This window comes from Tiliqua scincoides, chromosome 1, assembly GCF_035046505.1.
Source record: "Tiliqua scincoides isolate rTilSci1 chromosome 1, rTilSci1.hap2, whole genome shotgun sequence".
In the NCBI taxonomy this organism is placed as follows: Eukaryota; Metazoa; Chordata; class Lepidosauria; order Squamata; family Scincidae; genus Tiliqua; species Tiliqua scincoides.
Window position 1 is genome coordinate 60,773,283 of NC_089821.1, and position 24,958 is coordinate 60,798,240.

At 45.5% G+C, this 24,958-nt stretch overlaps 1 protein-coding gene across 2 annotated transcripts in view; it reads left to right on the forward strand.

Moving 5' to 3' along the window:
• The first annotated feature begins 7,194 nt into the window (after positions 1-7,194).
• The window catches only part of LRP5 (LDL receptor related protein 5), a 145,068-nt gene continuing 127,304 nt past the window's right edge, over positions 7,195-24,958 (forward strand). For both annotated transcript variants that reach the window (XM_066611128.1, XM_066611129.1), the window contains exon 1: positions 7,195-7,334. In XM_066611128.1, coding sequence (XP_066467225.1) covers positions 7,253-7,334 — 82 coding nt within the window. In that variant the 5' untranslated portion in view covers positions 7,195-7,252. The remainder of the gene's footprint in view (positions 7,335-24,958) is intronic.

Genomic DNA, 24,958 nt, shown 5'->3' on the forward strand with positions numbered 1-24,958 from the left:
GACTGGTTTATAAATTATATTTTATTTTTAGCCACCTTGGGACCATATGTCAAAGATGGGATAACAATAGAAAAACCAGATAGTCAGGCAGTTAGACCTCACGGACCATTCTTCCCACAAAGTTTCTCAATCACACTTTGCCAGGCCTCAGAGTCAGAAAATAGGCACCAATCAGGCCTTTACAAAGATGTAGGGATAACAGGGAAAACACAAGAATGGAATGATATCATGATGTCATCTGAATTGTTCATAAGAAAGGATAATGCAACCCTAACTCAAAGCTCTGCTGGTGCAGTGGTCCCTGCACCAACAGAAGGTGTTGCAAATGTGCCATTAGGCAAGTCTTGACACCTGGCAAGTAATTAGCACTGGCAAAGCAGCTTGCACTACCCTGCTGATACTACATCCAGCCTGCTGGCCGATGGGTGCTGGAGGGGCAGCAGGAGTTCAGGGGTGAAGAGGAGGCATTTTTGGGTAGGTGTATCAGAGCTGGGAGGGGGCAGGATCAGCAGAGGCCTCCTTCACCAAATCCTACCACCTGTTCTGAGCCTCCTGCCATTACACTGGGCTGGTTGGACTGCCACCAGCTAAACAGCTGGCAGTGATCAGAAATAAGGCAGACTGGGGTGTGTCCCATCCAAATATTCCAACTCCCTTCTAATGCCCACTTTTTGGCTAATTAACACCCTCCTTTTCCAAGAAAAACAGTTGCAGTGTGCAAAGGAAATGAACAGAACTCCTTATCAGTTTGTGCAATTAACAAGATTTATTGCTACAAACACTGACACTCCCTGCAAGTCCCCTTGTCCAGAGCTTTCCCTCCCCAAAACTCCACTTAACTCAGTGAGTAAAGGTCTGAAGCCACCAGTCCAAGTTCACGGTCTAATCTCCAAAGCACAGTCCAGCCTTCCCAATCCAGTCTTCTGCACCAGAGTGTCTCCTTCAGCAGGGTCTTGGCAGTCCTCTCTTCTGTGTCCTTCAGCAGGGTCCTGGCAGTTTCCTTCTCCCATAGGTTTGGGTCAGGTAGTGTCTAGTCTGGGGTCCCTTGGGTCAGGTAGCTTGGCTCCTTCTGAAGTTGCCTTTATCCTGCAGCCCCTTGTTAAGTCCAGATGCAGCACAGCTTGAGCTACCTGGTTAACTCATTCAAAGTTCCATCAAGGTCAAATGAAGCTCAGGTGTCCATCCAGGTCTCCATTGGCCTTGATTGATTCCAGCTGTGGAGCCAGCCCTGCCCTTCCCAGAGCTGACAACCAGCTGTCAAAACATGGGATCACTGTCAACACCACATCATCCACCTGATGATCTTCTGATCTTCCATTACAGGGTGTTATCCCCTTACCCCGAGGAGATCACCAACCTGCTCCCATACTGTGTTAGATACAGTGGAGGCCCTGCGGCCCTGCAGCGCTGCTACTACACCAGTGCAGTTTAGGACTGAGCTGTTAGTTGTGTCATTATATTAATTCATGAGAAAACAGTTACAGTGTGGAAGAAAGCTTTTATTCATCCTGAAGTCATAGCCAAATGTCATATACTGCGGTCATTATGAATATTAAAATATGATTTTTCAAAAAAAGAGAAGTTTACAAAGTAGTTTACATAGCAAAAGAATAACAATATGGTCCTCAATCCAAGTTTTCTAGGATTAATACTTTGGGTCCATGTTGACTGTTTCTTTCAAACATACATTTCAAATGTACAAGGAACCAGCAGAAACAGATGAAATTGTCCCAACTATTCCAACGAAATCTCATCGTAGCCTGTGAACCCGTGGCCACTGTGCATTTGATATAACCAATTTGACATTTCCAACTTCCTGTGAATTAAGGGGGGGGGAAGTTTGTCTGGAACACTGTCTGGAACAGTGGAACTTGTTTGTCTGGAACACTGTTCAATGGCTATTTGTGAGCAGAGCATCAACATGCAATGGTCATTCTTTTATAGTACAATCCTGTATGTTTTTTCTTGGAAGTAAGATCCATTGTATTCAGTGGGATTTTCTCTAAGTGGGCATAGGATTGTAGCCTTAGTGTTCTGGTGGTTAGTTTTAAGGTGATCCTGAGAACAAAGAGGATTTATGAAGCTGATTTCATAGTATGTTTATGATATATCATTATAATGGTAGAAATGTTTGCATCCCCGTTGTGGAGAGGTAAAATCTGCCATGTAGCAATACTTTGGCATATTTCAAGCAATTGACATAGAAGCAAGAAGGGCAAGCAAGCAGCTTTCTCAAATAACTTACTGGGTGTGTTAAAATGCTATACAAGTTCATCCTTGTTCTAGTTATTCAATCTTTGATAAGGAGCCCTAACTAATAAAAACAAGCATTTATCCATATTCAGTGGCACAAGCTTCTGCCATAATTTATCTTCATTTATGGAAGGCCATGCAAGCAAGTGGTATATAATTTACATTATTCATTGCTCCGGTCATGAGTTAGTTCCGGTTATTTAATGAAATGAAACAGCATTGCACATAACACTTAAATTGAAACATCAGATCTGACAGAGGAATGAAAGAGACCGATATTGCTAGATAAATATTGATTTCAGCTTAGAGCCAGCTAGAAGAAACCCATTGATTTTTATCTGGCTTCCTCCACCTTTCCCTGGGTGAGGCACCACTTTATAATGTGATGATGAACCACTCAGTTGTTTGCAGCACAACAAGCTACCCAAAGTATAATCATTTCAACAGGAGAGAAGCTGAAATAAGTACTTCAGTTTAAACAGATTAACCAAATACCAGTTTGGCTTGAGGCCATTTGTCTAGCCATTGAAATCTATGGTCTAGTCTAGACTACTTTCAGGTTTGGACAGGAGTGGCTTAACAGAGCACAGACCCAGGAATCCCACTCAGAACATGTATAGAGAGCTCCAATTTTTATGTCCCATAGAAAGAGTGGGCAAGTTTGTTTACAACTTAATCGTGTGTGTGTGTGTGTGTGTGTGTGTGTGTGTGTGTGTGTGTGTGTGTGAGAGAGAGAGAGAGAGAGAGAGAGAGAGAGAGAGAGAACTCAAAAACCAGTTTGTGTTCAATGGGGGCTTACTTTCAGGAAAGTATGCGCATGATTGCAACTTTAGTGAATTACAAAAATGTTTTTTATTTGATATAATAAATGTGATTTTATGATATCTACATGATTGTAACGGATTTAAACATCAGTTTGAGCAGCATAGGATATGGTGTGTGTGTCTGTGGACTCCAATGCAATGAGAGCTTCATCAGCACAATTACAACGCTGCCATCATAGGCAGGAGGTATGGAGGCTGCCTACATAAATAGGAGGCTGAGTTGTTGCCTTGCCTGAAAATCTGAAAAGGATCCGTTGCTGGGATGGGAGACTGAGGGCCCAATCCCGTCCAACTTTCCAGCACTGGTGTAGCCACAATGCAGCCCTGATGTAAGGGACCAAATGTTCCTTTTCCTTGAGGAGACCTCTGTGACTACCTTCACACCACAGGATGCAGCACACACTCCATTGGCACAGCTGCACCAGCACTGGAAAATTGGATGGGATAGGGCCCTGAGGATGCTGTCTGTGTGGAGGAGTGGAGGAGTCAGATGGCAAAAAAAATTGGATAATATCCTTGAGAAGCTGATCTGAAACTTGGTTTGCAGCTGCCTGTGAGAGCTTGGAAAGCATAAGTGCTGGCAGCCAGGATGTCTGCACTATGAAGGGAAACACCTGGACAAATGGTGGTTCTAAGAGATTGTCTCAGGGAATAATAGCTGTAAACATCTCATTCAAAAATGGATTTATGTTCAACCTGCCTACATAAATCACCTTGAGTCTATTGAGAAAGGTTTCTTGTTGGGAGTACTGGTTGATTCAATTCAGAAAGACTGTGAAACTATGTTTTTATATATGACAATGGCTGCAAGAATATTGTATGCTCAATTCTGGAAGGTTCCAGAGATACCATCAGTGGAGGAATGGAGGTTAGACACAGTACCTTGCAGAAATGGACGAACTTACAATTGCTTTTAAAGGTAAGTCAGTACAAACCTTTGCGGACAATTGGAAATGATTCATGGACTTCCTGCACGCGAAGGGGAAAATGGGTCAAATGATCTATAGTTTTGATGAGTAGACAATGGATATATAACTTTTTTCTCTTTTGTTGTTGTTGAAAATGCACTTCAGAATAATTATCAGACTGTTTAAGATGTGATATCTAATATGTTATGTGATTTTGTAAAAGGACAAAGCAACATAGAATGAGAACTCCGCACCTGCCACACAACTTTCAATACCTTTTTTCTTTTAATTTTTAATTTCATCTATTTCTAATTTTCTGAGTTTGTATGTTTTAGAGTGCAATCCTATCCTGCGCTGGAACAGGCAATCCAAGAGGTTTGCGCTGTATCCAGCACAGGACAGTGGCCAGAAGCAGCTTAGCTAGAGGCAAGGGGAAACTTTTCCACTTACCCCGGGTAAGGGCCACTGGCCCCATGGGTCTCCTCAGACTTGCATCACCTCTGGAGGTGGCACAAGTGTGAGGAGAGAGGAGCAACTTGAAGCAGCTCTGTTCTCTCCGAGAACAGGGGTTGGGATCCGGCATAACTGTCGGATCCCAGTCCTGCCTCCCTCTCCCCATCTGCCTGCCCCCAGGGCTGCCCACAGCCCGTCCTCCCCTGCCCAGGAACACCTCCCTCCTGTCTTCCCCACCTACCTTTGCGGCTTGCATCAGCCCAGCTGGGCTGACACAAGCCTCAGAGAGGAAGCCGTCATGGAGGCTTGTGTCAGCCTTCGCAGGCCGGCACTTCTCAGAGCACCGGCCTGGCTTCCTCTTGAGGAGGTGCAAACGTACCTTATGGCACGTTTGCGACCCTCCTGGGCCGGTGCATGGAACTTGTACCGGCCCAAATCATTTCTAGGATTGTGCCCTTAATCTTTGATCTTTTAAAATATATTGTTAACTTTTTAAAAAAAGAGAAAGGTAGTATAAATGTAAATAGTCTTCCTTCCACTGATGGATGTGTTATGGCTACTGGTGCAGTGCTGTGCTGATGTATCTCCAACACCTGCACAACTACATCCATTGTAAACCCTCAAGTGAGAAGACATGGGAGGGACATAAGTGGGATGAGAAGACAGCTTATGCCATACCCTAAATTCTTACTATACAAGGGATGAGCCCTGAATGTCAGCACAATGCTGCACCAAGGTCAGAGTTGATGTAGGAACCAAAAAACCCATACAAAGCAATGAGGAAGGAAAAACCAAAAAATCTCAAACACATTTAATAGTGTTTTCCCCTCCCTGTTGTTTTCTAAGGGTTTTTGGTTCCTACATCAACTCTGACATTGGTGTAGCAGTGTGCTGACATTCAGGTCACATTATCTGGTAGGGGTTTAGGATGTGGCGCATGTTGACTCTTCCTGAACCCACCCATGTCTCCACCCCATTTTGGAGTTTACATCAGTTGTGATGTGTTGGTGTTGAAGGTACATGGGTGAACCACTACGCTGGCAACCATGGTGCATCCACTGGCAGAATGGGGCTATAATGGCGGGGCTTCATCATCACCAATGGAGCTATAGTTGCACCAGCAGAGCAGTCATTGCACTGGTGTTTGAGGGTGCACAACACATTGTATTCTGCTTAGGGTGCAATCCTAACCCACTTTCTAGAACCGGCATAAGGGCAATGCAGCTCTGAGGTAAGGGAACAAACATTCCCTTACTTTGAGGAGGCCTCTGTGAGTGACACCCAACTGCAGGATGCAGCACATGTTCCATTGGCATTGCTATGCCAGTTCTGGAAAGTTGGTTAGGATTTGGGCCTTAGAATGGCATTTATGTGGTACATGATTTGACTGCCCAACAGCTCTGTAACTGTTGACCTACAATATTTTCTCTCACACAGTCTTCATTTTTTCATAGATTTACATGCTACGCTTCCTCCAAGGAGCTCAGGGTAATGCATATGGTTTGTCCTGGTTTAAGTCCAACCACTGAGGTGCTTGAAATGCAAGGAATTTCTACTGGTGGGCATTGCATGCCCTACTACAGTGTCACTTTTTTTCCTTGCAGGAAAGACATTCAACAGGTGCAGCTTTTCCAAGCACAGGGGATAGTGGTGGTACTGGGGAATGATTCACTTGCAGAATGCCTGCTCATTCAGCAACTTTACAGGACATAGGAATCCTGCCAGAAAAGAAAGATCAGCTCTCTGGTTCTTGAATTTATTGAATTGCAATCTGAGGTGCAGATAGGAATATTTGTGTATAGGTGGGCTGTGAATCTCAGCCTATACACAGTTCAGAGACTCTAGATCAGTGATTTTCAATTAGTATGCCACAGCACATTGGTGTACCATAAATTTGAGAGAGGATCATTTGTTAGTAGGGCCACTGGGGGATGTGAGCCCCCCACCAGCAGCATGGTATGCCTTGCCCATTGTCAAAACACTGATGGTGTGCCTTGACAATTTTAGGGTCCTTAGTGTGCCATGAGATGAAAAAGGCTGGAAATCTCTGCTCTGGTTGACATTCCCTTGGGCTGCCAATCTATGTCCAGGGAGCAAACCACACGGAATGGACAGAAGGTACTTCCCAGGAAACGTGCACAGGATCACAGACCCCTTTCGCTCTTATCCTTTGGGTGCCTTTGTGATTCCACTGGGGCGGAACCTGCAGAGTGACTTGAGTGAGCAGCTGGTGCTCTTCCTCCTCTTTGGCAGACGGAGGGCCCAATCCGACCCAACTTTCCTGCACTGGTAGAGCTGCAGCCCTGAGGTAAGGGCACAACTATGCCCCTACCTTGAGGAGGCCCCTGTGACTGCCTTCCCCCCCAGGATGCACTGCACACCCCATTGGCACAGCTGCACCAGCACTGGATAATGGAATAGATTCGGGACCAGAGGCTGCAGTGCTGTCCACACTTACCTGGGAGTAAGCCCCGCTGCGGATAATGGGACTTACTTCTGAGTAGACACACACACTTAGCTGGGAGTAAGCTAAGAAGTAAGCGCCATGAGCCCAGGTAAGTGTGGCTGGCAGAGGCGCCAGGCAGCGCGGCTGTCCCACTCAGGGAAGGGGGCGGGCCGGGCCGGTGCCTCGGCTTCCGCTCAGCCCAGCCCAGGGTTGGAGGGAAGCGGGAGGCTCCCGGCCCCCTTCCTTTTCCAGAGCAACAGCGGGAGGAGGAGACTCCGGAGAGCGCCTCCCTCCCTGCCCAGCGCGGCGCACACGGAGCATGGAGCCTGCCTGAGCCGCTGGCTGGGCAGCTGCAACTGCGGCGCAACATGGAGGCGGCGGTGCCGCCGCGGCTGCTGGTGCTGCTGCTGGCCGCCCTGGGGCTGCGCTGCGGCTCGGGCTCCGTCGGGGGTGAGTTCGGAGGCGGGCGCGCGAGCCTTTGTGGCGCGGGCGGAAACTTCGGGGAGTTGGAGGAGGGCAGAGTGCGGGCAGCCGCGGGGCTGGGCTGGGCTGGGCTGGGGGCGCGCAGGGACCCGGACCGGAGCTGGTGCCGAGGAGCGGGCTCGGGGCGCCGCTTTGGTGCGCATCTCCCGGGAGAAGGGAGGCTCTTGCCGACCCCTGGAAGTCCGCCGGGCTCCCCCTCCCAGCCCGGGGCTCCCCCTCGTCTCCCGCGGCTGCGCCGGGCCGCCCAGCCCAGCGCCGCGCCGCGCCTGGGAGAGCGAGACAAAAGTTTGCTGTGCTTCCTCCTGCGCCTCCGCGGCCTCGCACTCCAGCGATTCCCCTGGAGTGCGCTGGTGTCGGGTGTCGATCACAGCCAGGCTGCCTCCAACTTCTGGCTGCGGCTGCGGCTGGGGGAGGGGGCGGCGCGGCGCGGCTTCCCTTTGAGCCGGGGCTTGGGCAGGGGGGAGCGCTCCGGCCTCACTTGTGAAACGCCGCGCTGGGCAGCTCGGGCTGCGCGGCGGAGTTGGGCTGCCGGCGCTCTGCGCTGCGCTGCTCTCCCGGATCCTGTAGCACGAGCCACACTTCCCTGGGAGGAAGCCCCTCTGACTGTAACGGGGCTTACTTCTGAGTAGACAGGCACAGGATTGGGCCCTCAGGCTGCCATCCTGGCCACACTTTCCTGGGAGTAACAGGCACGCATAGGATTGGGCTCTCAGGCTGCCATCCTGTGCACACTTACAAGGTAGAAAGCCCCATTGACTATAATGGGACTTACTTGTGAGTAGGCATGCATAAGATTGGGCTCTGAGACTGCAGTCCTATCCACACTTAAAGTCAGCCCCATTGACACTAATGACTTATTTTTGGGTAGACATGCATAGGATTGGGCTCTTAGTTCCTCGTGTGTGTAAAAATGCTCTGCCTTCTGGGTTTGCTTCTGAGCTCTGTGTTGATGGAAACTGAAGAGGCCAACTGGAGTTGTACTTTCCATATGGCTTCTTTCCTCCCAGCAGAGAATAGGGGGCTTCCTTTCCACTTCTTATAACCTTTCTTTACTTGTAGCAGTAAAGAACACTTTGATTGGGGTTCCTACTATCCCATCTGTAATTTTTTTTCCTGTATTCCCTGTGGTATTTAAATGTCAAAGTGTGGAGCTAGTTATATAAAGATTCCCCCCCCCCCCCACAAAAAGGGCTTTTCTGATTCTCCCTTGTATTATCACCTACACAGAATTTGTAGCTTGCTCCCAGGAGTCTCCTGTTGGCCAGATCTGCATCTTTTCAGTGCAGCAGTCAGCAAACTGAAGTTTTGATGCACTAATGACTGTTAATTGTTGTAATTTCCCAAGCAGTTGAAGAAATATAGTAGTGTGGCCAACAGTCAGTAGATTATCCCTTCAGGGCAATCCTTATTAGGCCACCCACTTCTCTTGAAATCATCTGTACTTACTCGAACTGTCATTTTAATGTGGAATCTCTGACCAATGTTCACCCCAGATGTTCAATTTTTAGACAGCGTTAACTGTATTAAAATCTTTCTGCATTTTTAATTATGAATTTGAGAAGTTGTTGGCATCCCAGATAACTTCTTTTTTTGGTCAAACCTTTCAGACTCAGTGTTCTTTTAGAGTCTAGACTTCATCCAACCATCACCAATTTGTTGCAGTGTTTGAAATAATGATGATTACAGTACTACTGTGCTGTTTATAGTTTTTTTCCTAATGTCTTAATTATCAGACAAATTTCTGTGGCATAGTATCACTTTAACCAGTAAAAAATGTTGAGTGGGAAACAATCACCCCTAAACAGAGGAGCCTTTTGATATGTGCTGGCTGTGTGTTATATGTTAAAATATATCTGTGGTCAAATGGACAACTGTAACACAACAGTGTACTTCAACTGAACATACTTATTATGGCCAGCTGTTTAGGACAAAAAGGAGCAACCACTGTGAACATGTTGCAAACTAATTTTACACAGTAACAAAATATCTGTGTAAGGGAGAAGTTGGATTTACTTTGTAATGATTCAATGAAGTTAGATTTGTATTCTGCCTAATTCAATAAGGGATTTCCACAGCATTAAAACCATCAGTGGCTGGAACCTAGTGTGTAGTTTCAACTAGTGAGTGCTAGTGTTTGGGTAATTAAAGTCCCAACTATTCATTTATGCTGAAACGGTATATAAAATCACTTTTTTTCTTCCAAAAGTATTGAGCTTGAGAATTCTATACTGTTACAGACTGCTTTATTATTTTTCAAAATAATTATTTAAAATATGTATATGCTGCTTTTCAAAAGTTTACAAAGCAAAATAAATGAAAAGATAGTTCCCCTGTCCCAAGGGGATTCACAACCTTAAAACAAAGAGCAGCAAACAGTTCGTTTGACTCATGGACTCATGGCTTTATCAGCCACTGCACAGATGCAGTTGGCATCTGGCTTGCAGTGGTGTTACCAAGACTTGCTGTGGAAGCTGTTCAGGGACAACTCAGGCATGGGAGTAACACAAGAGTTATAAATCCTCTGGTCTAGCGTCCTGGGGATCACCAACAGCTGGAATTTACCATTCTGATTGGCATTTCTGATAATCCAGCACCACCTATTCCCCTATTCCCCTGGGGAATAGCACCAACCTGTTCCCCTGGGGGCTGGGGATAAGAATAGGCCCTCAGTTTAGCTGTACTTGTCATAAGAGGCGACTAAACAGCCACCGGATAGATGGGACTTGTTAGCCTGGGAAGGCAGCTCATCTGAGAGAAGGAAAACTCTGATCCCAAACCTCCACTGCCTTGTGGCTACATCCAGTTATGGAAAAGGCTTCAGGAGTCAACCTCGAGGCAAAATCAGGAGCCGGAGTCCCTGAGGCAGTTCATGGCTGAACACAGTCACATTCTGGCAACTCCTGCGACGCCACTGGAACCAACCGTATTGGCCTCTGCTTTTCCATTGAACCTTTTCAGCGACGTGGAGAGGGGGGATTTGCTGCATGGGTAACAGCCTATCCTCCATACCTACTTTACCCAGGCTTCGCGCACTGGAGAGGACACTCTGTTCCAGAGCTACCATTCACGGCGTGACACCATAGTCTTCCGAGACTGAAGGATGCCAGCAGCACCACCTAGGCCCCAAAAATGTCAGATTATCAGAATTCTAAGGTATATTGATTCAAAAAGTAATTTTTTAAGGGAAAAAAAATGCAGAGTTAACAATTGGAGTACATTCCTGCTGCTTCCCGTCCCTATTTTTAATAATTCCCACAGATTCCAGGTGGCCAGCCTCATTTGGACTTTGATCCATTTCTGTCTCATGCCAGATGGGATGAGTTGGGTTAGCATGCGATGAATCCATAAATGCAGGGGAGTGGCAACAGGGCACAGGTATCTTGTTGTCTTGTGTGCTCCCTGAGCCATCTGGCGAGCCACTGTGAGAATCATTGGTGGGCCACTGTGAGAAGCTGGACTAGATGGTCCTTGACCTGATCCAGCAGGGCTCTCTTCTGATGAAATATTGCATTGTTTTGTACCTTCTCTGTGCCATTTTATACCCTCTGTAACTTGCTTTTTTACTTTATCAGAAAATGTCCTCTGAATGTGTGTAAAGTTCAAATGAAAGTTGACTAGATTTCCCCTTTTTTGCACTTTGTGATTTTGACCATTTTTGCCCAGATATGTAACTTTGTTCAGTTACTTCCTTTCCTAATCTTTATGTTAGTTGTTTCTCCATATTTTGGTTTGGATTTTGGTTGCTTATGATCTTTTGCCACCTTTACCCTAAAAAGAATCTAAAGCTTAATTGACCAAACTTATGCAGGAGTCTGACACTGCCATTAAGCTATACAGTATAGCAGTACCTTGACTTTTATCACTTAGCTTTTTCAGCTGTTTTCAATTATAATGATAGGTGTGTTTTTTATTTTCATTTTTCAGATTTCATTTTTTACAGAATGAGAAGTGCAGAAAGTGGTGTTACGTGTTTCTATTCCAAGGGCACATTTTCACAAATTACAATTATAAATAATTGCTTTGAAAATGTACTAGGTAGATGATATTGGTGGTATAGTGTCAGCAGATGCAGCCACAGTCATCACCCATGCACTTTCTCTGCATCAGCCCAACCAACCTACTGTGACCAATATATAGAGGTATTAGAAAATGGTTTTATTTCTTTTTTGCAAATTTTGGGTTTTTGTCCACATGCTTTGCTCTTTCATCCAATTTCACCCAACCTTTCATGACATTAGTTGACGTTCTTATGTATATTTTTCTTTTATTTTTGTTTAGGTTTTGCACACTCTTGCAAAACCTAAATGTTGCATATGTTAAATTTGCAACTAAATAATATTCTGCTTTGACATTTACCCATTTTTTTATTTTCATCTATGCTCTGGTTCCTAACCAGACAAAAGTGCAAGATACTGCTGTATTTTGGAATTAGGTTCTCAGAGCGACAGGTGAGGTCTTGGTATCCATGGGGGATCTGTTCTCGGATACCCCGCAAATGCCAAAATTAGTGGATAATCAAATCCGTGATCGGCTCCTTTAAGCCCTCCGTAGGAGATCAGAGCTGTGCTCTGATTGCCTCTAGAGGGCTTTCTGAAGCCCACAGCATCAGCGTGCGTTGGCCTACTGCCTCTGGGCTTCAGAATGGCCATGGAAAGTTGCTTTTTTTCCTTTCACGGGCTATTCTGAACCTCTTAGAGATAGTGGGCCGACACACGCTACCTCCGGAGGCAACTGCAGAGGGCTCAGGTGGGGCCAATTCTGGCTCCACGCAGGTCCAGGGGTCTAGCATAGAGCCAGATCCGTGGATGCAGAATCTGCGGATATGGAGGCCCCACCTGTATTTTTTTTTTTATCTCTATGGTGTTTAATCATTTCACTGGGAAGCTGCTGATAAATAATGACAAAGTAAACCAACAAAAACTTTCCATTGGCCGTGTTTGGAAATGTTGCTCATGACTACAGTGTGTAAGGGTCTTGCACAGGTATTTTTCCCCAGGGTAACCCAATGGTAACTCTATGCAGTGTCAGCCATGTGGGCTGTACAGTGTGCACAGGTCCCTGCTAGCCTTGTGAAGCAGCAGGAGAGCAGTGTGGGTTGTAGTATTTTCCACTTCAGGGTAACCCAGTGGTAACTCTATGCAGTTGTATGGGTTGTAGTATTTTCCACCTCTTGTCTCTCTTTGTCTGCCCTCCTCCCCAGTATCTGGACTAATTAGAGCAGAAGTGCTGAAATAGTGCCGGAGATCACAAAATTAGCTTAATCTAGGTTTCCCTAAAGTGTGTTGCTTACCTGTGGTGGTGTACTCCCTGAAATTCAATCTGTAAGCCTTAAATACCTCTTCTTTGTTAGTTCTCATTTCTTGTCTCTCCATTGACATGTATTTAGGCTGCAAATGCCAGAAACACCTGAAAAATTGCCATCTCTCTCTAGCCACATGCTAAATTGGACTATTATATTGATATTTTATGGGGAAAAGGATGAATATAGGTGATGTACGCAGCAAGTAGCATGCTGTGCATTGCTTGTTCTCCCATTTTTTTCTGGAGTTTGCACAGTATGCATATTACAGACTCTAGAAAGGCAACTGTGTTTGCCTGTTGCAGCATAAAGAACAGTCTCTTTTAGGCTGTTAACCTATTTATTGATTTAACTTTAAAGGCTAACCAGTTTATTTCAGCAGAAACTTTCATGGATTACAGTCCACTTAATCAGATGCATGTGAAATCCTCAGTGGACATGTATATGGGGCCTCTTTATCCACGGATTCGGGACCTGTGGTTTTACATCACCGTGGGTCCTGAACTCACGGATCTCCCCACCTATTGTCTTCTGAATGTGGCAGTCCACATTTGGCAGCCCTTCTGAGAGACATGGAGGCTGCACACTGCCTCCCCACCCCTTAGAAGGTCCTCTGAACACGGCTGGAGCACAGCTCCAGTTGTGTTCAGAGGACAGAAGGTAGGGAGATCCACAGATTTGATTATCGGCGGATTTCAGTATCTGCAGAGGGGGACCAGGATGGATTCCCCATGGATAACAAGGCACCACCTGGATTCAAGGATAGAAGACCAGGGGGAAAAGGTTGTGAAAAGTAGGACTAGGAGGCTACGGGATGGTGGATGTAAGTCAGTACTATTACGTGAAGTACAATGAGAATTCACAAAAAATGACTACTGCAATCACCCTGACTATGCCAGGATTTAATTACTGAAGGAAGGACAAAGCGCTCACCTTCTAGTCTCAGACAAAAGTGTCTGTTTAAAGGAAAATATTTGGAAAGATCACATTGTACCCTTGGAGCCTGTTCCCAATTGTTTTCTGTTGAGTAAAGTTCCATCCATTGTCTGCAACTTTTTTCATGCAAGTGTTTGATAACTGTGGCCTTAAAATGGATTGAAGTTAATGCCCCTTAATTTAAATTGGTATTTTTTATTTTTATTTAAATCATGATTACCAATTTTAAACCTAATCTCCTACCTTACTTCAGATATTCCTCAAAAGTGTGTACTCATTGGTAGACCATGGGCAGCCCAGTCCAGACCACAACTTGAGCCATTGCAGGCTCCCTGTACCAGCTCCCGAGTGTTGCAGTTGTGCCATAAGGCACATTTGCACCAATTTGGGAGTTGGCTGGGCTGGCATGGAGGCTTGTACCTGCTTTCCCAAGCTGAATCCTGCAGCTGTACTGACCAGTAAGTCTGTGCTGGGCACCACAGGGGATGGGATAGGATGGTGGAAGGGCGTTTTGGGGGTGGAGAGGGGAAGTTTCTGGGCAGGGAAGGGTGGACTCCCACTCTTTAGACCTTGGATCCCCACATGGGCTGCTTGAATTTGTCCCAGCAAAATAGCTGGCACAGATCTGAGTAGCCCCATAGGTCAGGCTGAGGTGTTACACAGGGTAAGGGGAAAAATATCTCCTTAGCCTGAGGTGACCTCCAGCAACCTCCCAACCTGTGTAGGATACAGCGCAGGCCACTCCAGCCTGCCTATACTGGTGCAGATTAGGGTTGCACCCTAAATTGACTTGCTACTAAATAATAAATCCTCTAATAAAATAGCCACTTATTAGGCTATAACTAAACTGTGTTTGTTTAAATGGGAGGACTTTGAGTGAGACATTTGACTTGGAAAATTAAGTGCCCAGTACATCCCAGAAGCAAAGGCCAATAATTACTGGGTAGATGTGTTATTCCATGAGATGGAACATTAATGTCATGGTTTATTTGGTAGATATCATAATACATAATTTGAGAATTGAGCAAACTGAAGAGTTCAGGTAGTCAGCAAGCATATGATAATATAAGATCAGTTGAGTGAGCTCAGAAAACAAACCTGGTGAGATACAGGAATGTTTGAAGTTGCGGTGTTTTACCAATTCATGGTAAATACAGGGCACAACCTATTGTATCATATTTATATTACTTGATGTAAAAAGGCAAATAGCAAATACGATTTTGCATAGAAAATGAAGCTTTAAAGTAGTACATTATCTGCTAGGGTTAGGTTCCTGATAAACCTAGTGAATACTGAATTACCGAATATGGAATCGGAAAGCCTATGGGGAAAAATGGGGTTAGGTTTCAGGGGACCCTTGACAGCATACAAAAAACAATTCTGTAATTTTTAAGGCCTAGTTCATGATTGTTCAGTGACTGAAATGTGGTTGCATAAATTTGCATCTGCAAGTTGCTAAACAAATACACATTAAAAATGACATTCAGCTCAAATAAGAACATGTAGCTGCATACGTCAGTTCATGGTATAAACTGCTGAAGAACTTAGCAAATCACTGCTTTAAAAGTTGGGCATTAGAATAACACATGGATGTATCTGATTGATCTTTAAGCTCAGACGGTTCCGCTTCTGTGTGAGGGGGCACAATGCCAGAACTGTGTTAATTTCATAAATGCTGTCCTTTGACCTGGACAGTATCTTATTCATTGACTGTGGGTGCAATCCTAACCCCTTATGTCAGTGCTTTCCAGCACTGACATAAGGGCAATGTAGCTCTGAGGTAAGGGAACAAACATTCCCTTACTTTGAGGAGACCTCCATGAGTGTCACCCAACTGCAGGATGCAGCACACATCCCATTGGCACAGCTATGTTAGTGCTGGAAAGCACTGACATGAGGATTAGGATTGCGCCCTATGTCTATAAGTACAGTAATCTGTGCATGGGTTTTAGTATGTTTACTAGGCACCTGAGATAGAGTTTGTAGAGAGTATGGCACTCAGAGTGTGTGGTGCTTGGGGGTGCCAAGTGTGGCACTTATAGGAACAACGTTTAGAATAGCATAAGAACAGCCCCACTGGATCAGGCCATAGGCCCATCTAGTCCAACTTCCTGTATCTCACAGCAGCCCACCAAATGCCTCAGGGAGCACACCAGATAACAAGATATCTGCATCCTGGTGCCCTCCCTTGCATCTGGCATTCTGACATAGCCCATTTCTAAAATCAGGAGGTTGCACATATACATCATGGCTTGTAACCCGTAATGGATTTTTCTTCTAGAAACGTGTCCAGTCCCCTATTAAAGGCATCTAGGCCAGATGCCATCACCACATCCTGTGGCAAGGAGTTCCAAAGACCAGTCACACGCTGAGTGAAGAAATATTTTCTTTTGTCTGTCCTAACTCTCCCAACACTCAATTGTAGTGGATGTCCCCTGGTTCTGGTGTTATGTGAGAGTGTAAAGAGCATCTTTCTATCCGCTTAATCTTTCCCATGCATAATTTTGTATGTCTCAATCATGTCCCCCCTCAGGCGTCTCTTTTCTAGGCTGAAGAGGCCCAAACATCACAGCCTTTCCTCATAAGGAAGGTGCCCCAGCCCAGCAATCATCTTAGTTGCCCTCTTTTGTACCTTTTCTATTTCTACTATATCCTTTTTGAGATGCGGCGACCAGAACCGGACACAATACTCCAGGTGTGGCCTTACCATCGATTTGTACAACGACATTATAATATTAGCTGTTTTGTTCTCAATACCTTTTCTAATGATCCCAAGCATAGAATTGGCATTCTTTACTGCCACCGCACATTGGGTCGACACTTTCATTGACTTGTCCACTACCACCCCAAGATCTCTCTCCTAATCTGTCACAGACAGCTCAGAACACATCAGCCTAAATGTGAAGTTTTGATTTTTTGCCCCATGTGCATGACTTTATACTTACTGACATTGAAACACATCTGCCATTTTGCTGCCCTTTCTGCCAGTTTGGAGAGATCCTTCTGGAGCTCCTCACAATCACTTCTGGTCTTCACCACTTGGAAAAGTTTGGTGTCATCTGCAAACTTAGCCACCTCACTGCTCACCCCTGTCTCCAGGTCATTTATGAAGAGGTTGAAGAGCACCGGTCCCAGGACAGATCCTTGGGGCACACTGCTTTTCACCTCTCCATTGTGAAAATTGCCCATTCACACCCAGTCTCTGTTTCCTGGTCTTCAACCAGTTCTCAATCCATGAGAGGACCTGCCCTCTAATTCCCTGACTATGGAGGTTTTTCAGCAGCCTTTGGTGAGGGTCCGTGTTGAACGCCTTCTGAAAGTCCAGATATATAATGTCCACGGGTTCTCCCACATCCACATGCCTGTTGACCTTTCCAAAGAATTCTGTAAGGTTCATAGCTGGTGCAGGACCGAGTTGACCATGCAGCAGCAGCTGAGGCTTACTCTGGGGCAAGAAGACAAATGTCCACTTAAGAACATAAGAACAGCCCCACTGGATCAGGCCATAGGCCCATCTAGTCCAGCTTCCTGTATCTCACAGCAGCCCACCAAATGCCTCAGGGAGCACACAAGACAACAAGAGACCTGCATCCTGGTGCCCTCCCTTGCATCTGACATAGCCTATTTCTAAAATCAGGATGTGGCACATGCACATCATGGCTTGTAACCTGTAATAGATTTTTCCTCCAGGAACACGTCTGTTTCCTGGTCTTCAACCAGGTCTCAATTCATGAGAGGACCTGTCCTCTAATTCCCTGACTGTGGAGTTTTTTCAGTAGCCTTTGGTGAGGGTCCGTGTTGAACACCTTCTGAAAGTCCAGATATATAATGTCCACGGGTTCTCCCGCATCCACATGCCTGTTGACCTTTCCAAAGAATTCTGTAAGGTTCATGAAGCAAGACTTACCCTTACAGAAGCCATGCCGATTCTCCCTCAGCAAGGCTTGTTCGTCTATGTGTTTTGAGATTCTATGTTTGATGAGGCAATCCACGATCTTAGCCGGTATAGATGTTAGACTGACCGGCCTATAGTTTCCCGGGTCCCCCCTCTTTCCCTTTTTAGAGATCGGCGTGACATTTGCTATCCTCCAATCTGTGGCACTGTGGCTGTTTTGAGGGACAAGTTGCATATTTTAGTCAAGAGATCTAAGTCTTTTTAGTCAAGATTTAGTCAAGAGATCTGCAGTTCTCCCAGACATCCTTCACATGCTGATGCATATATTAATTTCTTTGAACATGAGGGCAGTGATGGCAGACCTCTAGTGGGGCTGATATCTCCCAGTATAGGAAAATGGGCAGAGATGAGGACATATCAGCAGGCACTGAAGGCCCTTCTGTTTCAGATCTTGTGCAGCTGCCATGCTAAGATGGTCTGCTGGCTAGCTTTATTCTGTGTCATTGACTAGTCTGGAGATGGGCCATTGTAGGGGACAACTGCCATGCAAACTGCCCTACTTGGATTTGTTTCTAATTTTAAAAGGGGTTGAACTAGATCTATGGTTCCCAAACTTTTTAGCAATGGGACCCACTTTTTAAAATAACCCTCTATTGGGACCCATGTACTTTATGAGAGTAAAAAAATTCCATTTTAACAGCCACTCAAGCCTGTTTTTATCTTTTATTATTATGGTTGGGGGGACTGCCTTCTGAAGCATTTGTTGAGCTCCATGTTGATTGGATTGGAACCATTCTGATGGCCTGGCATTCCCTTTTGCAGTGGATTGGGGAACATTCATCTACTTGCAAGTAAACATGCACTTGTGGCCAAGTTTCACTGTCCATAGGGCTCTTAATTTTCCTTGTTGGCTATAAGCTTGTCAGTTTTGCAAACCACCCAAAATTGGGTTGTGACCCACTGGTGGGTCCCAACCCACAGTTTGGGAACCACTGGCCTAGATCATGGTGGTCCAACACAAGGCCTACAGACTGCATGATTTTTGGCAGACCCTGAAAGCCTGGCCAAAGCCCCCCTCCACTTCGGAAGCTTTTTGGCCATGGTATTGTAGCTTCTTTTAAGAAAGAACAGCCAGAGTGCTGCAGCAGGGAGATCGAAAAGCCCTGCTGTATCTGCTCCTTGCATTCTGAACCTGCATTTGACAGGTTCAGAATGTGGAAGTAATTGGTGGTGACATCATCACCCAGCTGCCAAAAGTTGGATCGCCCTCAGGATAAGAGGATAAATTGAACCAGAATGGAACCAGACCGCTGGTGCATAACATTAAAAAGGTGGCAGAGCAGCTTTTAAACTGATTCCTGGGGGAAAACCGACAGGAGCCGAGGGGCATCCGGTTCAGGACTCCTCATCCCTATAGGATGAGGATGGGGAGGTTAGAGAACAACAAGGTAAAGACGGAGTAGGAGTAGGAGAAGAAATTGGGAATGGTAGCCTGATGGGATGTGATAGACGGTTTGGCACAATGAGAGGATTCAGGGATGAAGGAGCTAATAAGCAGCCCATCCTGGGGCATTCCATGTACAAATGCTTTTATGCAAATGCCCGAAGTCTCCGAGCAAAGATGGGAGAACTGGAATGCCTGTGACAAGGGAGAACATTGACATAGTGGGCATAACGGAAACCTGATGGAATGCGGAGAATCAGTGGGATACCGCAATGCCGGGCTATAAACTCTACAGGAGGGACAGGGAGGGGCGTGTTGGAGGTGGGGTGGCCCTTTATGTTAAGGAAGGGATAGAATCCAGCAAAGTAGAGATTGAAGGTGGGTCCAACTCCATAGAATCTCTGTGGATTAAATTACCAGGCCTGAGGAGTGATGTAATACTGGGGGCGTACTATCGTCCTCCAGACCAGAAACCGGAAGGGGACCTTGAAATGATGAAACAGATCAGGAAGGTGACAAGGAGGGACAGGGTTGTAATCATGGGGGACTTCAATTATCCTTATATTGACTGGGTCAATTTGTGTTCTGGTCATGAAAAGGAGACCCGATTTCTTGACATGCTAAATGACTGTGCCTTAGAGCAGCTAGTCATGGAGCCCACCAGAGGACAGGTGACTCTGGATTTAATATTGCGTGGTACTCAGGACCTGGTTAGAGATGTCAGTGTTACTGCGTCATTGGGGAACAGTGATCATGCTGCGATCCGTTTCGACATGCACGTCGGGGGAAGAATACCAGGCAAATCTCTCACAAAAACCCTTGACTTCCGACGAGCGGACTTCCCTCAAATGAGGAGGCTGGTTAGAAGGAGGTTGAAAGGGAAGGTAAAAAGAGTCCAGTCTCTACAGAGAGCATGGAGTTTGCTCAAATCAACAGAGGCCCAGCGGAAGTGTATACCGCAAAGGAAGAAGGGCTCGACTAAGTCCAGGAGCGTGCCCGCATGGCTAACCAGCCAAGTTAGGCCATAAAGGGCAAGGAAGCTTCCTTCCGTAAATAGAGGTCTTGCCCTAATGAGGAGAATAAAAAGGAACATAAACTTTGGCAAAAGAAATGTAAGAAGGTGATACGGGAGGCCAAGAGAGACTATGAGAAACACATGGCCAGCAACATTAAGGGGAATAATAAAAGCTTCTTCAAATATGTTAGAAGCAGGAAACCTACCAGAAAAGCGGTTGACCCTCTGGGTGGTGAGGGAGGGAAAGAGGAGACAAAAGGAGACTTAGAGATGGCAGAGAAATTAAATGAGTTCTTTGCATCTGTCTTCACGGCAGAAGACCTCGAGCAGATACCGCTGCCCGGCCCCTCCTGACCAAGGAATTAAGTCAGATAGAGGTTAAAAGAGAAGATGTTTCAGACCTAATTGATAAATTAAAGATCAATAAGTCACCAGGCCCTGATGGCATCCACCCAAGAGTTATTAAGGAATTGAAGAATGAAGTTGCAGATCTCTTGACTAAGATATGCAACTTGTCCCTCAAAATGGCCACGGTGCCAGAAGATTGGAGGATAGCAAATGTCACGCCGATCTCTAAAAAGGGAAAGAGGGGGGACCCGGGAAACTATAGGCCGGTCAGTCTAACATCTATACCGGCTAAGATCGTGGATTGCCTCATCAAACATAGAATCTCAAAACACATGGACGAACAGGCCTTGCTGAGGGAGAATCGGCATGGCTTCTGTAAGGGTAAGTCTTGCCTCACGAACTTTATAGAATTCTTTGGAAAGGTCAACAGGCACGTGGATGCGGGAGAACCTGTGGACATTATATATCTGGACTGTCAGAAGGCATTCGACACGGTCCCTCACCAAAGGCTACTGAAAAAACTCCACAGTCAGGGAATTAGAGCGCAGGTCCTCTCCTGGATTGAGACCTGGTTGAAGACCAGGAAACAGACGTGTTCCTGGAGGAAAAATATATTATGGGTTATAAGCCATGATGTGCATGTGCTGCGTCCTGATTTTAGAAATAGGCTATGTCAGATGCAAGGGAGGGCACCAGGATGCAGGTCTCTTGTTGTCTTGTGTGCTCCCTGAGGCATTTGGTGGGCTGCTGTGAGATACAGGAAGCTGGACTAGGTGGGTCTATGGCCTGATCCAGTGGGGCTGTTCTTATGTTCTTAAGTGGACATTTGTCCTCTTGCCCCAGAGTAAGCCTCAGCTGCTGCTGCGTGGTCAGCTCGGTCCTGCACCAGCTGTATCCAGCCACTGCCCCAGTAAGCAACAGAACTAGACAGAAAATAAACAGGGCCAAACACATCTGGCTAAGCCTGCCTAAATTGGTTCTAAGTGGTAGCCATCGCCGATACTGCCCTCCTCCTGGGTCCAATCCACTCAGCCTCACCCTCTCACTGCCCCTCCCTTCTACCCCCTCTTTGCACCTCTGCTCTGTATAGTGTACAACTTACCTGCTCTGGTAGGCATCTTCTGGTGTGCATGGGAACGCTCTGGCCTTCCTGTCTGCAGACCTGACTATAACACCTTTGCAAAGTGCTTTGTGGTACTTTTGTGACAGCGGAGCACATGCTCCGCCAGCACAAGTGGGGGGTAGAATTGGACCATGAATGTGCTTTTTCCTGTCCTAGAAGCTGTACTGAATTCTATCCACATATAGACAATTTCTGTGCACTCTTAATACAGGAAGAAAACAGGAAACTATTGTAAACTATAGCTATGCCAGTAGTGTTCTAGTATACACAGTATTTCTGGCTTTTGTTGGAAGACAATCTTGAACTTGAGGCACTATAAGGGCTGTTCTTATAAATTTATAACTTATGTCTTTTACTGCGTGCTTTCAGTCTGCTGCTGTGTATTTTATCTTGTTTTAATTGTTTTAAGTGTTTTGTATTTTTATTGTTTATCTGTATTTTTTAACTTGATTGTTAGCCACCTTGGGTACCCTTCGGGGAGAAAGGCGGAATACAAATCCAATAAATAAATAAATAAACTTCAGATTTCAGAAGGCTGATAACCATTAAGGCTAGTGAAAAGTACTCATAGAAATTTATTTTTGTACCACGTTAGTTGGCTTGTCTTGAGTAGTTGTATATGGACTCTCTTAAGTGAAGTTGCTTAGTCAGTCCTCAGATTTTAAAGTATTGCTGTATTTCTTGTTTTCCCTTTGTGTTTGGCTATCATAGTAAAAAGAATAATGAGCGTTTTCTAAAGATATAAGAACCTCAAGTTCAGAGATGTTTATGAAGTATAAGGTTCTTTTGCGTGGAATGGTTGTGTGAAAGCATAAGAGTTAAAGGGCATGACTACAGTCATCTCGTTTTGTAGGGCAACAAAATAGGATCACTGGTAAATTTTAATGCACAAGCAGGCAAAGGACCCAATGACAGCTGTGATCTTGTGGATCTCTTGGTCTGTTTTTAGTGCCATGTTTAGACTTTGAGGGGGATTTTATTTTTCATATTTTTATACCACCCTTCCTCCAAAGAGCTCAGTGTGGTGTACATAGTTTCTTCTCTCCTTTTGTCCTCACAACAACCCTGTGAGATAGGTGTGGCTGAAAGAGTAACTAGCCCAGGGACATCCAGGAAGTTTCATGACTGAGTAGGGATTTGAACCTGGATCTTCTAGGTCTAAGTCCAACTCCCAGAGCCAGAGGAATCAGAGGTCTCTTTGTCCTCCTCCCTTGAGTTGGGCAAGCTTTCTGAAGAGGAAGACAGACCACCAGGAAATCTGCCTCTTTTCATCTATTTCCTTAAGCTCAAGATGCTCAGAGTTCTGGATTTCTTCAAGGAACCTAACAAGGATATTGATGTGCTGGGGTTGAAGCCTAAATGTTCCAATGCAGCCTTTCCATAGGGGTGTTGGAACCCTCAATCATTTCATTCCCAGGCCTCTTTGAGAAGTTTGTTGAAAGGGTGTGGGCTGACCCAGCAAGGGGCAAGTCAGTATTTAGTTTGCTGACATGCACTAGACCCTGACAAACTAAAAAACAAATTGGTTGACACATTGGTGGCCATGCTAGGATCCTTGTCAGTCCTGTGAACAGATTAAGTCTACCCTCATGACAATAGCATGTGACAAGCACACTGAAATGGTCCTGAGGAAGGGGTTGAAGCTGTTTCAACCATATTTAGGTCCTGGTGTATAAGGAAAATACCTTGGCCAAGGCTTATGTGAGTGGTCCCTATCTAGTCAAAAGGAGGCATGTAGGCTGTTTGCTGGATAGAGAGTTATCTCTATTCCATCAGGGCAGAACATGTTCCAGGACAAGCCAACATCAGGGTGAATTGGCTCAGCAGGCAAAGCCTGGACAGGTTGAGTTAATGCCTGCATCCAATGATATTCCACCAAATTCTTCTCTTCTTTGGTCCGATGGAGTTGGATTATTTTGCATACCTCTCCAACCACCAGTTTTATTCCAAGAATAGAATGACTACATTCTGGCATAGATGCCCTTCACCAGTTGTGTCCCAAGGGGATCCTGTACACCTTTACCTCCTTCCTTTAGCCCACAAATCCTAGGAAGATATGGTCGGAGATGGTGGCAAAGGTGTTGCAACCTGCTGGCCAAGGCATCCTTGGTTTACAGATCTAGTTGAACTGTCATGCCCTGTGATGTCTTCCTTAGGAGAGAGGTCCTTCTTTCCCAGGGTCCTCTGCTTCAGGCCTCATCTCATTGTGCGGAAGTTGAACAGAGGTGTATCCTAGCCCTTGGTTATCCCAAAGCAGTTACATCTACTCAGTTTTCAGTCTATAAAGACTCTACAAATAGGGTCTACAATTCTATCTAGTGTAAGGTGATGCATCAAAAAGGTGTGCTCCTTTGAACCTTAGTCCATTAAGATGGTGTTAAGAGTTTCTTCCAGTTTGGCCTAGATACGGGCCTCGGCACCAGCACACCAAAGCACCAGCTTTTGGCAATTACCTCTACTTGGGGCACCCTGGGGGGGGGGTTTCATTCTACCTCATGCACAAATTCCTCCATGGGGCAGCTCTAAAAAATCCTCTACCAGTTTGAGTTCCAACCTGGGACCTCAGGTAAGAGCTCTCATTCCACCTCCCCATTTGAACAAATAGCCACCTGCCCTCCCCCTTTTCCTTGTTCTGGAACACTGGGGATTGCCACAGATATGAGTTGCATCCCTTTTAAATTTTCATTGGAGTTTGCTGATCTCTAAATTTGTGATCAAGAAATTTGTGATCAAGACCTATCTTGTCAGATAGGTAGTTTGATAGAATTGCAAGTTGTGAAGAATTGCCGCTGAAGGAAGCAGCGTTATTGTAGGTGTTACTGTTTTGTTAGTGGATAATGCTGTTATCCGTATGGTGTTATTCTGAAGAATAACCTTGTTCATTGCAGTGGATGTGCAAGTGTCCCGGGGTATTTAAAGGCTTGCTGGTTTCTTATGGCATGAACTTCAATAAATGAGAATTGCCTTTCTCAGATGTGTGTGGCATTTGCAACCATGTGGATTGAGGTCTATCTTTCCAGTCCACTTCATGCCTTGAATGAGGAAGGCTGTTGTCTATGACAAGCTCATACCACAATAAACGTTAATCTTGAAGGTGCATCTGGATCTGCTTAACTCAGGCTGCAATCCTAACCACACTTTCCTGAGAGTAAGCCCCATTGAACAAAATAGGACTTACTTCTGAGTAGACCTGGTAAAGATTGTGCCCTAAGCTGCATAAAGTGAGATTTAAGTAGAGGAAATGGATCCAAAACTGTAATGCAACAGCAATAAGTCAGACTTCAGTCACTTGAAAGCTCCTTCTTGTGTCTCCTGGGAGTCACACTGTGCCTGACTCTTCTCTACTAATCTTCCCAACTCTGCTGCAGACAACCAGCCCCACAGTTTGCAAAACGGGTTGGTCTAATAGGAGTTGCAAAACTGCACTGTTTATGACAGGCTGCTTAGGAATTTGTTTGACCATCTTAAATAGGTATTTGTGACAAATAGGAACTGTGTAGCAGCTGAATGTTGATTAAGTTGAAGGCTTCG